Source organism: Lonchura striata, chromosome 3 (assembly GCF_050655825.1).
Source record: "Lonchura striata isolate lonStrDom1 chromosome 3, ASM5065582v1, whole genome shotgun sequence".
NCBI lineage: Eukaryota > Metazoa > Chordata > Aves > Passeriformes > Estrildidae > Lonchura > Lonchura striata.
In genome coordinates this window covers 107,127,043-107,141,815 of record NC_140705.1, presented here as the reverse complement: position 1 = coordinate 107,141,815, position 14,773 = coordinate 107,127,043, and the positions used below count along the sequence as shown (strand labels likewise).

General features: G+C 42.8%; 1 protein-coding gene across 2 annotated transcripts in view; it reads left to right on the top strand.

Annotated features, from left to right (window-relative positions):
• AIDA (axin interactor, dorsalization associated) overlaps positions 1–14,265 on the top strand; it is a 28,708-nt gene extending 14,443 nt beyond the window's left edge. Inside the window, exons 5-11 of one of the 2 annotated variants that reach the window (XM_021552473.4) lie at positions 3,372–3,435; positions 3,874–3,980; positions 5,166–5,177; positions 7,852–7,974; positions 10,133–10,255; positions 10,702–10,819; positions 11,695–14,265. In XM_021552473.4, the coding sequence (XP_021408148.1) occupies positions 3,372–3,435; positions 3,874–3,980; positions 5,166–5,177; positions 7,852–7,974; positions 10,133–10,255; positions 10,702–10,819; positions 11,695–11,791 (644 nt within the window). In that variant the 3' untranslated portion in view covers positions 11,792–14,265. The remainder of the gene's footprint in view (positions 1–3,371; positions 3,436–3,873; positions 3,981–5,165; positions 5,178–7,851; positions 7,975–10,132; positions 10,256–10,701; positions 10,820–11,694) is intronic. The other variant, XM_021552482.3, reaches the window with a different exon arrangement.
• Positions 14,266–14,773: the final 508 nt, after the last annotated feature.

Sequence of the window (14,773 nt, the reverse complement as noted above, 5' to 3'; positions counted from 1 at the left end):
TTTGAGGCTGTGCTGTGTGAAGCTATTGTTAACACACTGGATTTCAAATCCATTTCATTGTGGAAGCTTATACCAGTGTTAGAATGCACAGTACAAATGGATGGGCTGGGGCCATCCCTTGTGCCTGGGTGATAATTATAAGACAAGTGGATACTGAGTTGTACTGGGGAGCATGGTGTCTGAATTATTTTATGTTGTTTATTTTAAAAAAAAGTATAGGTGTCAGAAAAAATCACTGTCACAGAAAATCTAAATGGATAGTAATCTTTACCAAGTTAATGTGAACTGATCTTCTGGCTTATGTTGGTAAGTTCTTTTGAAATCTTTCAAGAAAGAGCCAACTGTTGATAAAATCAGACTATGAGGATGGTGAAGGGCCTCGAGGGGCAGCCTTGTGAGGAGTGGCTGAGGTCACTTCATCTGTTCAGGCTGGAGGAGGCTAAGGGGAGACCTAACTGCAGTTACATCTTCCTAGGAGGGGCAGGCACCGAGCTCTGCCCTGTGATGGCAGAGACAGGACCTGAGGGAATGGTCTGAAGCTGTCAGGGGAGGTTTAGGTTGGAGATCAGGAAAAGGTGCTACACCCAGAGGGAAGTTGGGCACTGGAACAGGATCCCCAGGGAAGTGGTCACAGCACCAGCCAGACAGAGCTTAAGAAGTGTTGGGACAATGCTCTCAGGCTCATGGTGTGATCCTTGGGGTGTTCTGTGCAGAGCCAGGAGCTGGACTGTGATGATCCTTGAGGGTCCATTCCAACTCAGGAGATTCTGTGGTGCTATGCAAGTCAAAGTGACACTGTCCAAAGTCACTAAAGGAAAGGCAAGTTCTGCACAAGAGCCTGCAGAACACTATTTTAAAAAGATTTCTGTTGGAAATGCAGCACAGATGGAGGCTGTGATGCCAGCTGGGATCTACACATTAGTTGCACTTGTGGAGAATTTTCTGGGAATTATGTTCTTAAGCAGCAATATTACAGAGGGGAAGGGCTTTTTTTCCCAGAAGTGAATTGTATTTTTGAAAATGAAACCGATATCTAAAAAAGCCCAAACCAACTTTTCAAGGCTTGGATGTCTTACACAGCGTTACAAGAGAGATTTCTGTTTGTATTAACCTATTTGTTTTTCCTGTGATCTGGTATTTTTATTGAATCAACTGAAGCTCACATTTGTGGAAGATGCAAAGAGGATTTTCCTTTTCCTCAAAGTTTTATTGCTTAGCTTTTTCTCAGTGGCTTTGAGTAAGTATTTCACCACGCTGAGTGTGGTGGACTTGTTGCTTATACTGTTCATCTTTAAAGGAGCACTTTAACTGCTGTGTTACAGCTTTGCAAAATTATCTGCCATCGGTGGTGAGACAAGAATTGAAAGCTTTTTAAAAACTTGAGCCACATCTTTGTGCAGCAAAAGGCAAGAGGTTCTGCTTCTGAGCTGAACATTCAGCACCACATTTGCTCCTGGCTGGACAGGGGTGCTCAGCCCCAAGCAGCAGCAGCAGCAGCAGGATTTTAGGTGCTGTAGAACTGTTTGCCTCTTGCCTGGGCTCATGTCAGTAGAGCTCTTTGGGCCCTCTAGTGATGGCTGAAGTGGATTAGGAAGAGTTTTTTTGCTTGTGAGGGGACCTGGTTACTAGAAGAGAGGAGTCTAGCACTTACCAACCTTTGGAAAGTGGGAGGAGAGCTACTGTGACGCCTGTCTCTTCTGTTTGATTTGTAACAGATCTCCCTTAACTGAGGTTTTCCTCCTGGGGTAGTTTCACTTTCTATTTCTGATGTGATGTATCTCTCTGAGAGCTGGGGAATTCTGAGAGTAATAAAAATCCCCTTCTTTTCCTGAACCTCAGCAGCACTGGAGGGTGACTGCTGTTGATCAGCTGCTTTTCTGGTGGGACGTGGCTGTGATGCTTCAGATTCATGTTGAGATCTGCATAACTGGTCCCTCAGAGCAGAAGTCTTTGGAGAGAGAGATGTGGCATCAGTTTTGTCTCTCATCAAAGCTCTGACTGAAGACACTTTAAACCTTTCTCTGTATTTATGTATTGTAACTGGCTGGGATCAGGCACTGATTAACCTCTCATGTCATAGCATAGAAATCAGAAAAAAATCAGTATGAGTAAAGACTGGAAAGACTTTTTGGTTTCTTTATAGTTTCCCAGAGGGATAATTTATTTTTAGAGCATTCAGATGGTGTCTGGTAATCTAATGCAGGAGGCCAGGCTGGGTGATGTGAAGGCAGACAGGGAAGCTCTCCTGCACTGGCTGAGTTGTAGTGTGCTCAGAGGGGCCTGGCAATGGCTTCTTAAGCATAACTGGTATTTAAGTACCTCTTGGTATTTGTGCAGTCTGAACGTTGTTTGAAAAGAGTTTTGTTCTCATTCAATAGTCCTAAGGGGAGAATTCCTCTGCTCTGAGAGTGCTTATGGTGAAGTGAAGCTCTGTGAAACAAGTCAGTTTTTTCTTTCTGCTCCCCCTACCAGTCTGGGATATTCATTGTCTGGTAGAAGAGTGCCTCTCCCTGCAGGTGTCCTCTTGTAAAATTTTAGACCCTTTAGCCATCATGAAATGCTTATTTCTTTCACATGTTTTTGGAAGTTTCTCTTTCACTGGTAGTTGTGTTTGGACATGGCAGCTAAAGTTGGGATTACTAAAATGTGAGTAAATTTCCAATATAAACGGCAAAGCCATTCTCCATGAAATATTGAAAATATAGATGATGTCTCTGGGGCTTGGTGCCTAGATATTGTACTTTATCTCTCCTGAATTTCACCAATCTGCCCAGACATATGAAGGCAGATAGAAAGAAAACACAAACAAACAAAGCCACCACCACCACCAAACAAAACCCCCAAACCACATAACTGAAGAAAGAGAAAATCTCACCAAAGCTTGGTGCTAGCAGCACACTTGGTGTTCCATGGTGGCTGCCTGAATGTGCACCACATGTGTCTGCTCAATCTGTTTGGAGCTGATGCCAATAACAAGGAGCTGTTTGGAGATTATGGCAGTAACACCACCACCCTGCTCTCAGTAACTACCAAAAATTGCTATCCTCACCCTGGGGGCTGTAGCTTTTTCTCTTGAAGATTTTGGTTATTGCCACATTTATCTTCTCTGTCTGTGTGTGTGTGGTAGTAGTAATCTTGTACTGCAGTTGCAGTTCTCCTGTCTGAATGTTATAGTGATACAGCTTTGATCATAGCTGTGATGGTGCTTAAAATTTGAGAGAAGAGGGGTGCTTTTTGTATGATCTGATTTTTTTTAAAATACTATTATTATTTGTGTGTGAAGATGCTGTCAGAATGGACATAGCTGTGCAAAGCAGTAAAATTAATGCTGGTTTATGAGTATGGATTTTTATTTTTTCCCTTCTCTGCAGTCTTAAAGAATATCCTCACTTACAATAAGGAGTTCCCCTTTGATGTTCAGCCTGTCCCACTCAGGTAAGAGAGAACTTCTTGCACATCACTTCATGTACAGATACATACCTGAAAGGGAGTATTGCCTGGACCTGCTGTGTACCTGAAACACATTTCTAGAGCCATCTGCTTGCCAGACTGCTTTGTGTAAACTGGTTAATAAAAGAACTTTGGAACTCTGTTTGTCTAGGTACCACTAAAATTCAAGATCATACTTTTGGTAAAATCAGTACTTGGTACATACCTACATCTCTCTGAAATTTCCAGTATTGTCTCTTGGCTGTAGGCTTGTGCTTTCTATTGGTCCGAGCTCCTGCAATCTCTGTCAAAGTTTGTAGGTAGAAGTTAAGAAGTATGAAATGACATTAAAGAGTGTTGTCCATGCTCAGCTGCTGGCTTGTGAATTGACAGCCAGGTGATGAGTAAGTGTTGGTCTCATTTCTTCTTTCTTCTGTTTTACAGGAAGATTTTAGCACCTGGAGAAGAGGAACACTTGGAGTTTGAGGAGGATGACGAGGAAGGAGGAGCTGGAGCAGGGTCTCCAAACTCTTTTCCTGCTAGAGTTCCAGGTAGGGGCACTAGCCTTGCCATGCCAGCCTCTGTAGCATTTCTGAGCTCTGGCTTGACAAAGCTTCTTTTACCACCTGTGATTTGCAAAGTTTGGGTGGGAAGCTACATGTTCATGTAAACAAATCCTAATGTTGAACTGGAGAACCACAAGAGTGGCCAGTGAACTTCTTTTCCCAGCAAACAATATCTCACTGTGAAACAGTTGTATGGAGAACCTGTGAGGCTGGTACCATCTGCCTCAAATAATTAGCCTTTGACCCTGACTCAGGCTCAGTATTTTCATCCTGGTGCACTTTAACTATGTGAAGCATATGTGTCAAATGTGTTCAAATGTAAATCGTGGCAATGTTTCTCCTGCAAGGAGCAGCACATCTTCCTAGAGATGTGAGAAGTTGTTGCTGCTTATATTTGTGTTGTATTGTTTGGTGAGACTGGCTTATAGTGAAGCCAGGCTGTGAGAGGAGAAAGAAGGGGTTTTGATTTTCATAGCTGAACTCCTTGTCCGTTTGAAAGCATTTGTAGAGCTGGATATACCAACAGATTCTAGAGAAGATCTTCCTGTAGCTTCATGTTTTGACAATTTAAATGTTGTAACAGAGGTTATTTAGGTTCCTGGTGTAATTTCTTTGCAGAAAAGACAAGTTTCTAGTTTCAGAGCTGGCTGGCAAACTTTGTATTTCAGGAATGAGATAACAAGTAAGGAAACCAATAATGGTCAAAAGAGCTGGGGTGTTGCATTACTTATGCCTGGAGAAAACAGATGATATTCAGATGTGATCCCAAGCACAGTGCTGAATATGGCCCTTGCAGGCTGACCTGATGTGGACATGCACAGTCTACAGCTGTTCATGCCAAGCTCCCAAAAAGGCTGTAATATGTTGTGATATTGATTGCTGACATTTGCTGTCTCAATCCTTGTTATTCACCATGATAAATCCATTTGAGATGCCTTCTGTCTGTCCCAAGTACAGCAGGAAGTCTCAAACAAAAGCAGTTTGTAGCCCTGAGGTAAGCCTTATGAGTAAAGTGAACTTTCCCTATCTGACATTGACTAGTTGTGTTGCACTCCTTGCTTTGATGTGCCTTTAATCCATAATGTGTGACTGTACTGTCTAACTGACCATGGTCTTGTCTTCTCCATGCATGGCTTCATCGTTATCACATTGCCCCATTCATCTAACCAGGAGCCAACAAAGGTATGAGAACCTTTAGTATGTACAGTAATTTCTGTGCTTATGTTCATGCTCTTCTTCATCCAGCTCTTAGTGCCAATGCTCACAACACATATTTTGGTAACAGTCACAGTAGTGGGCACCTATCTGTTGGTCTTCATTTGCCTGCAGTGGAGAAAAGGGAAGGTCATGTTTGTTGATTCAAACAGCTCTCTGGAGGTCCTGCTGTACTAATGAAGAGGTTGTGGCATAGCCAAGGGTAGGTGTAGCTGGATTTTATTTACTGGAATACACATTTTATGGCAAATCTTGCACAAAGAGTATTTGTGTAGTTAGACTTCTGTGCTGTGTGGAGCTGAGCTGACCAGTGGCTTGCTGCCTCTAACAGCAGAGGTTTCCTGCCTTTCTCCTGGTTATATATGACTTTATTCCAGTGCTGTGCTCTTCTGTGAGCCATTTCACTTTGTGAGCCCAGCAGAAGACTTAGCACTTTTTTCCCCTTTCTCTGAACTGGGATTTGGGAGGGGAGAGCCTGAATGCTGTGTCTTGGTGGCAGTGGGCTGCTGGGCTGGCTCACTGTCTGCCCCTGAAACCCACTCAGAGGACGACACGTCCTTCATTTGCTGATGCTCCTGTTGCCCTCTGGCAGAGCTTCCCTGTGGTTGTGTCTGGCATGGCTGCATTTTTCTCCTGAAAGGCCTCAGTGTGAGCCTGCTCAGGGGCCCAGGCCATGGTGGTGACAGGGGGGTGGTGCCCAGCCCAGGAAAGCTGTACCGTGGAGAGGGCACTGCCACCTACTCTGGCTGCAGAGGCTCCAGCACAGGCCTGCCTGGGGCTGTGGCTCATGTGAGACAGGTTACAGTCAGCTGCTCTAGTCCACTGCTGGCTTGGCTGCTCCTCCTGCTAGGGCAGGAAGGAAATAGTCTTCCTTGGATACTCTCTGTTCTGCTGTTCTCTTGTCTCCTGGAAGTGAGTTTGACCCTTCTGTCCATTGCAACTCTGCAATTTCACACATTCTGGAAAGTGTTCTTCAAGAACAGAATAATTTCTCTTAAGTCAGAATTTTTATAGTAAACACCAGGCTGAGGCATCTTCCAGGTGATTTTTCTGTCAAGTGGATGGAATGATGGATAAGAAAGCTGAAGGCTGCAGTTGTTCCCATCTCTTGGGGGCCATGCTGCTTTTAGGAGACAACTGACATATGGTGGAGCAAAGGTTTGTGCCAAAGAGAAGACAGGCTTGCTTCTGCCTTCATTTAGATTAAAATAAGAACTCTATATTTGAACATCTCTTCAGGAAAGAAACAAAGATTACCTAGAGCATGAGCTGCTTTGCAGAAATGAAGGCTCTCTACTAAGTTTGCTGTTTAACATTTCTGCCACTGCAGTCAGAAGCTTGTCCCTTTGCTCAGAACACTGGGCTGAGCTCTGCTGTGCTGTGTTGGGAGGTGCAGACATGGTGCTTTGGAGGCCCTGAGTCTCCTCAGGACAAGCAATACAGAAACACACAGCATCAGAGACAGAAATTCAAGTCTTGCACATGATTCTGAGAGGGGGATTGGATGCAGGAATGCTCATGAAATCTTGCTGAAGTTGTGCCTGTAGTTCTTAGAGCAGAATGCAAGGTCCCTCTTACAAAGCCAGTCTCTCAGAAGACAAAATTTTTGTGGTTCTGCAGCTCCTCAAGCAGATGAGAAGAAAAAATTGTGTCAAGAAAAAACCTGTATTGGACTTGTCAAAGGAAATTATTACATTCTTTAGATCTCAAGCCTTAGGATAACTTCTTTTTCTTTTTTTTTTTTTTCATTAGAAAACCAAAACTGTAACTCAAACTTGCTTATGAACCTGAGTATTTTCTATCCTGGTGCTTGTTTATCCAGAAGGGGAGAGGGGCTTGAAGTGTGCTAGTTTTTTGCCACATTCACCATGAAGTAACCTACTCCATGTTTCATGACAGAATATCATGACTTTTAGTGAGTTTGAACAGTCTGGACACCTGCACTGTCTTCCTCAGCACTGTGAGGATTCATTTATAATGACTACCAAGTTTTGATGCTAAATATTCTTAATGCAGAGCTGGGGAGTCCTTCCTTTAGGCAGAAGGGAACTTGGGGGATGCAAACACTTACTTCCCCCCCCCCCCCCCGCCCCTTTAAGTAGAGGCCAGTAGCACTTAGTTAAGAACCAATTTTCTGGTTCCCTTATGTTCTGTGTGATTTGCAGCGATGCCATTTTCCTCCTTAATCTCCCAGTCTAAATGTTCAACATGAAGCCAAGTCATGTTCAGTGGGGTTGAACTCCTGATCAAGTGTCTAAACCTTTTGCAACTGCAGATTGAATCCAACCTCCCAAATTTAATCCTCAAAAATGCTATCAAGTGAGTTCCATGAATGGCTATTCTGAGTAAAAGCAAGAAATAACACTTCAAACAATGTTCCTCTCTATTCTTACAACATTTGTTTTTTGTCAGTTGATTTGACTTGAGGCAGTCCTGGGTTTTTTCTGGGGTCTTTGAAATTTGTCAAAGGATGTTGTGTGTCTGTGCACAGACATTCCCATAGTGGTGTGAACTACTGGGATAGGAATCTTTGGAGTTTGAGCACCCTAAGAACAGCATCTTCCATGAGAGAAGGTGGGACAAGCGAGATCTCTGCTGTGAGATGACACCAAGGGTTAATAATGTGCTTTACTCTTTCCAGGTACTTTATTGCCCAGATTGCCATCTGAACCCGGGATGACGCTACTCACCATCAACATAGAGAAAATTGGTCTGAAAGATGCTGGGCAGTGCATTGATCCTTACATCACAGTCAGTGTAAAGGGTAATGATTTCTGTTCTGCCTCCTCAGTGCTGCTTTGGAGAGAGTGCATTTTCTGAAAGCTCTATTGATTTTTCAGCCTGCCAGGAAAAACATTCATTGGCACTTCTATTGTGGATGTAGGGCTTCTGCTTTAATCAAGGGTGGAAAAATTCTATATTTGACAGCTGCTGGGAGATGAACATCTGCAGGATACACTTCTCTCTGTGCACTCAGGGGTGTCTTGTCCATGCTGAGAGCTGAGTGACTTTGCCCTACTTCTCCATCACAGCTTCTACAGCTGACTCCTAAGTACAGGTCTGCTTGGACTGTGTGCACTCCCCACACATACTGGTCTCTGGGCTTTCTGGAGGTAAAGAACCACAGCCCACTGACTCCATTCTTGCCCTCTAATTAAATTAATTTTGTAATAATACAAATATAATCTTACCAGGGCTTGAGATTTAGAGGGATGAGTATGAAGCTGGGAAACAAAACTTGCAAGTGAAACAAAATAAAAAACGTGTTAGTCTGGCTAGTGAAATGCTTCAGCCAAAGCCTGGTGGGCCGAAAGCCTCCATAAATCTGAAAGAACCTATCTGTCAGTCCAGGATAGGCAACATTAGGATTTCTCTGTTTCAGGTGGTAACATAATTGGCATCTTTTGAGGCTAAGATTTTTGATATTCACACGCTTTTTAATGGGAGTATCTCTGTCCCCCATTTTGCACTTAGCAGGAAGGACCTGTAGTCAAAGCTGCTTACCCTTGCCTTGTATTCTGCTTTACTTCAGCTTCTCTTTACAGTCTTTGTGGGCAGATTTTTTTTTGTTGTTTATCATGTAAAAATCTGTAGCTGAGCCTCTTGTTATTTTCAGTTGTGATAATGACCTTGTATATGTCCTCTTGAGATGTGCTATTGGATACTAAATGTAGGGATGAAACACTTGTAACATGTGTGATCAGTGCTTCTTCCACCAGACATCCTCTGGCAGGAGGAAGTTTAATAGCACCAAATATCCCTTTTTGTACCTACCAGGGCTGGTAAAGCAAACATCCCCTGTTCCTTGCCACTGAAGTGTTTGCCTCACTGCTAAAACTGCTGCTGTAGCTCTCATTTCCCTTCTGGAGCTCAGGGACACTCTGTATTGCTTGGCTTGCTTTCCCAACAACTCTCTGTCAACATGATGCTCCTACTTTCCAAACTCACCTATAAATGCTGGCTGCCAAGTAATGAGGTAGAAAATAGGATCAAAAAGTGAGTGTGTGGGCAGGGTATGGCTGATGGTGTCTTTTTATACTTTAATTTACCAAGATTTTTGGCCAGGAAAAGTAACTCTGAGGACTCATTTTATCACTTTTAGGAGTCTGAAGACACTTTGTAGCTGATCTCCTTGGTTTTAAACCAAGCTGCTCTTCTGCAGGTTTGGAGAGAGGTTTGTTCCTGATGCAGTATTGGCAATCCCAACCCATGTCATGGATGATGGGAATCACTGGTACTCCAGGGCCTCAACCTTTGCTACAAGCACAACATGTGCTCTCCATACCTGTAATCTTAGGAACTTTCTCTGCCAGAGGGAAAGGCATTGAGAATGAAAGTCAGAGGACAAATGTACCCCTGCAAAGAACAGAGGTTTAGTGAGAAACAATATTGGCTGTGCCAGAGCAGCAAAACCAGGGGCTGGTGCTGAGAGCTGGAGTCCAACCCACAGCCCTACAATGCCGCTGTGGAAAATCCAAGAGGAATAATGCTTGCTGTGTCTAGGGACAAAGCAGGGCACACAGGATGTGTGAGCTGTGCCCTGCAGACCCTGTGTGGAGGGCAGTCTTTGGTGTGTATCCCACTTGGGCTGTAGCTCTGCTGGAGTCCTGTGAGCACAGGGAATTTAATCTTTAGCTGACAGCAGAAAATAAAATTATTATTTTTAAAAATAAAAACAGAGATAATTCCAATTTTTTATCTGAAATATTGCTAGAACTTTAGCTGCCTTCATGTTGTACTCAAAAAGAAAATTAACTGCTTGTGAATGGGGTATGATTGCCCCTTTTTTAAAAGTTTTGTGGAACCATCCAGGTGTGGATTAACTTTTTATGGTAGGATTAGGAGAGACTTATAAATCTCTTAAAGCTGAACCTTGAAGTCTGAGAAGCTTCTGCTATTCTCATGCTGTTTCTTTCCTGCAGATTTGAATGGGATAGATCTGACTCCTGTGCAAGATACTCCTGTGGCTTTGAGGAAAGAGGACACATATGTCCATTTTAATGTGGACATTGAGATTCAGAAACACATTGAAAGACTAACAAAAGGTATGTGGTACCAGGGAGCAGAAACAGGGCCCAGGAGCTTTGGGAGCAGACACTGGGCTGCTCCTGAGCTGCTGCTGCAGGGCTCAAGATCCAGACAAGGATAAAAATAGACCTTTGCATCCTGTCCCTTTCAAATTGGTCATTGGGATAGCTCGCAGGCAAGGGAGAAATGAAAAGAGATAAAAACAGAGCAGTTTGCTCTGCTACACGGGTATTGAGCTGCTTTATCACTGCTTAGTCATTGGTACCTGGGTGTGAGCAGTGGAGTGAAGAGTTTGAATTGTTGAGTGTGATGAGCATTGTAAGAACACTGTGTAGCTTTTGAGTAAATAATAGAAGTGTGGAGATAATTCCCTTCAATTTAAGTGGAACAACTTAATGGCAGGTAAGTTTTCAGATAACTCTTAGCCATAATTTCTAACTTTTCTGTTCATTTTCCCTTATAGGTGCAGCTATTTTCTTTGAATTCAAACACTACAAGCCTAAGAAAAAGTTTACTAGCACCAAGTGCTTTGCTTTCATGGAGATGGATGAAATTAAACCTGGGGCAATTGTAATAGAACTGTAAGTGACTCACAATTATGGATGACAATGACAGAGGAAATGAAACAGCCTTCAGTTACGATGTGTGGCTTGTATTACGGAAGGTTTCTTGTACTCATTAGATTGACTTCCATAAGGAGTATTTTATTTTCAATAAAGAGGGCAAGATAAAATGCTTTTAAGCAAGTAAGATGGTTAGAGACTCTTCTCAGAAACTAGAGCAGTTTCCAAATAAAATGCTGGTGTTTGTAATTTAATTTTGTATGAATTTAATGAAGTCTGTAGGGGAGATTTTAATTTGGAGTTTAGCCTGACTGTCGGATTGGCTATATTTAAAAAAATAATCAACTGTCTTTTGGTACAGAACTTCTGCAAAGGGAAATCTGATTTGAGGCATGAGATACCAATTTGCAATTAACTTTGTGAACATTTCAAAGCAGTATTGAGTGATTGTGGTGTGCATCCTCTCCTTGCTGAGTGGCTGAAGGTCTGAGGAAGGGATTTGAAGATTGGGGTTTGGATTTTTAATTCAAGAAGAAGGTGAATCTTGCAATTCTTGGAAGAATGCTTAGTCTGTGCAAGCTGGAGTACTTCTGAAGTACTGAGTTACTGGTACTGGGTCTCTCCTACAATCCAGAGTATTATGTTGGAAATCTCCTTACAAAAATGCTATGTTCAATTAGATACTGAAATTTTTCTTCTGTAAAAACAATCATCCAGAGAAAATATAGTTTCTTCCTGTAAGCCTCCTCATTACTGTTGCTTACAGCAAGCCTTGTCAGATGTATTTAAAAGGTGAGAGTAGTAAGACCTGTGCAGGATGAGCTTTCTAGTTTGCTTTCATCTTCCTGCACAGCCATTAGCACTTGGATTAATGCACTTTCTTGTGGTTACAGGTACAAAAAACCCACTGACTTTAAAAGGAAGAAATTGCAACTGTTGACCAAGAAACCACTTTACCTTCACCTCCATCAAACATTGCACAAGGAATGACCCCAGTTGTGAGACCTCTGTGAACTGAACCACAAGTCCTGGTAGCTGTGTAGTAGCCTTAGGCTCTGAGGGGCGGGAAGATGACTCTGTTCATGCCAGTAGGTCACACGAGACCATCACCCACTGCACAGCACTACTTCAGGGGCAGGGACAAGCCCACCATGCAAGTGCAAGATTTTTTTCAGTAACTTCCAGCTACAGGTTTTTCCAAGAGCCCTGATATAGGCTGACTGCTTTTCTTAAGTTTGCTGTTCATCACTTTTTATCTTTAACCGTTCTTCTCTTTTTGCCTCAAGCTCTCCCTGAGGATGGAAAGTGCCCCTTTGTCAAACCTGCAGCAATAAAGATGTGGCAGGCCTACTAACTGTTTACACTGCTGTGCTATTGTAGTTCCTCTCATCTGCATTTCAAGAGTCCTCTGGATGGGTCAGGGTGACAGAAGACTGGGAGAAAGATGAGGTGGGCTGGGAAGGAGCTGGAGCTACTGCAAGTGCTTTAAAGTGAGGGAGTGGAGGATGCGGGTCAGATGGGTGGCCACGAGTCCCTGTGGTCAGGTCAGGAGAACTGCAGATGAGAACACTGAACTATGATTGAACAGCCTTGCCTGAGTTTTGAATGCATGTTACAATCCTTTCAGTCACTGTTACTCCCTAATAGAGCTATTCTTTTCTGTATCTTGTCACAGAGTGGTTTGCAAAGGTGGGTGGGGGATAAAGAGGCCTTCTCCAGGGCTTTGTCCTGGTGGCAGTGGGTGTTTTGCCATTTCAGTGACAGCAGGAGTGTAAATTTTCCAAAGCTTTATACAAAGTAGGTCTGGCTGCAGGCTGACCCACCTTTTACATGAAACTGCTGTTCTTATGGAAATTGATTGTATGCAGTTTTCTGCATATTTTGTGCAAGTCTGGAAACTTACTCAAAAAAATTACCTTTTTATGTAAGTAGATAGGATTATCATTTATTTTCTGTATTTTTTATTTGGTGCATAATAAGCTGCAGGACATTGGCTTATTATGACACACTTGCATTCACCTTTTGACCTGAGAAAGGGAAAGTAGAACCCAGTCAAATCTTTCATATATTTGCGTGGATATTTAATATGATAGTTTATGGTTTGATAAACTTCTTGCATATCTAACTAGTGCCTGAATACTCTGCTATGCTAACTAAAGACCCAGCTCCCAAAATAGTGTCAATTATTTTAAACAGCCTGGATGCAGGTGTATCATCCATTCCTTTTCTGTCACCTCACCCCAAGATGTTACATCATGTGTTAAGGGAAGGGATGTTACTTTTCCTCATGCTGTTTGTCTGTCTCTACTCAGCTGTTCAGCATTTTTGGCTTTACCATATTGATTAGGATAAAAAGCTGGTTTTGAATGTCCTAATCTTCTTGCCTTTCTTTGCTCTGGTATAACTAGGGATGACATTATTTAGGTGTTACAACAAAAGTCAGCAACACTTCCTCAAATTCCACTGCTGGTTAGAGGGAAAAATGGCAGTTGAATTGTCCTGTTTATGGATCTTATGCAATATCCCACTGGTTTTAAAGCTGATGGGTGACGATCAAGATATCCCTGTGAGTTATGGTAACACCTCTGAACGCAGCATTCTGGACACCAGACTGAAGGAGGATACCCACACTGCTAAAACCCAAATACAAATCATCCTCTGAACTCTGCAACAGGACGGAGCAAAGCATTAGTAGTTCTCTGAGCTTAGCCCATTTACCTGTCAGTGGTCCCTGGCTGGCTCAGGACTTGTTCTGACCAGGGAATTGCGGGATCTGAGTGTCCATGAAAGGTGGAAGGGCTGGTTCTGGAGTTTGGTCCAGCTCTGCCATCCAGGGTAAGCACTGCAGTTGGGAGTGTGTGTCCAAGGTGAATGCTGGTGCGTCCAGAAAGAGATTCCATCCAACTTTTGTTAGCTGGGATGGGCAAGAGGGGAGACACTGAGTATCACAAAGGCTTGTATGGAGAAGGAAAGATCCTGGACTTTGAGAACTTGACCTTTAATCATGGATGTTCATCAATATGTGTATCATCAGCCACCCTGCAAACTGAAATACTGTCCCTTGAAGTACAAACCCATGGTTTCTGCTGCTTACCTGGACCCTTCCCCAGCTTGTAGATGTCTGTATTAATGCCAGTTATATGAAATGTCAACTTTGAAGTATTTTTGTTAAATACACAAGTAGAGCTTTGTATTTAACTGATTGTGAATTAATATCTGTTGAGTGTGAAACACCATTTTTGAAGTTGCTTCTATCCCTTGCCTTTTTTCTATGAACTGTCTCCGTGTCAGGATTGCTGCTGCACACACCACAAGCTTCAGGATTGTTTTATGCTTCAGTGATGTTCCAGCTTGTCTTTCACCTGAAATCTAAAGCTTTACACTTGTACTGTAAGAATGTAACACCTAGATGGCAACTTTAATGGCTGCTTGTACTCTGGCAGTAAAGCTGTAATGGCCTCCCAGTAGGGTTTTTTATTATTCTTCATTGTTTTCTTTTTTTCCTCCCTTAGGCTGCCTTTTGGACAGTGCACTTGTGAGAAATCTTACTCACCAAGACAGGCAAAAGCCTGCTATTCCAAATGCTTGCACTAACACTTGAACTGCCAGTGTAGGGCATGTTTTGAAAGTTGCTCAGTGGTGGTAGCTGCAGTAGATGGTTACATGGTTTACATACCACAAAGTGCTTTACAGAAAGCTACTTTCTTTTCTGATGGAAGCAAAAAAGGCTCTCCAAATCCAGCCTTCCTTTTAAAGAAGTTGAATTACTCTTAACCCTGAGGAAGATGAAAATTCAGCTCTCAAACTTCACTTGATGCTGCGAGGTGCTCTTGAAAGCAGAAAGCAATTATGGAAGTTCTAAGTTTCTCTAGTGGAGAGGCACTGTGGAAACACAGCTCAACTCCAAAACCTCATCAAGGTTTCCAGCTCTGGAAGCTGTATCCCCCATGGTCCTCATTACACAAAGCAAGT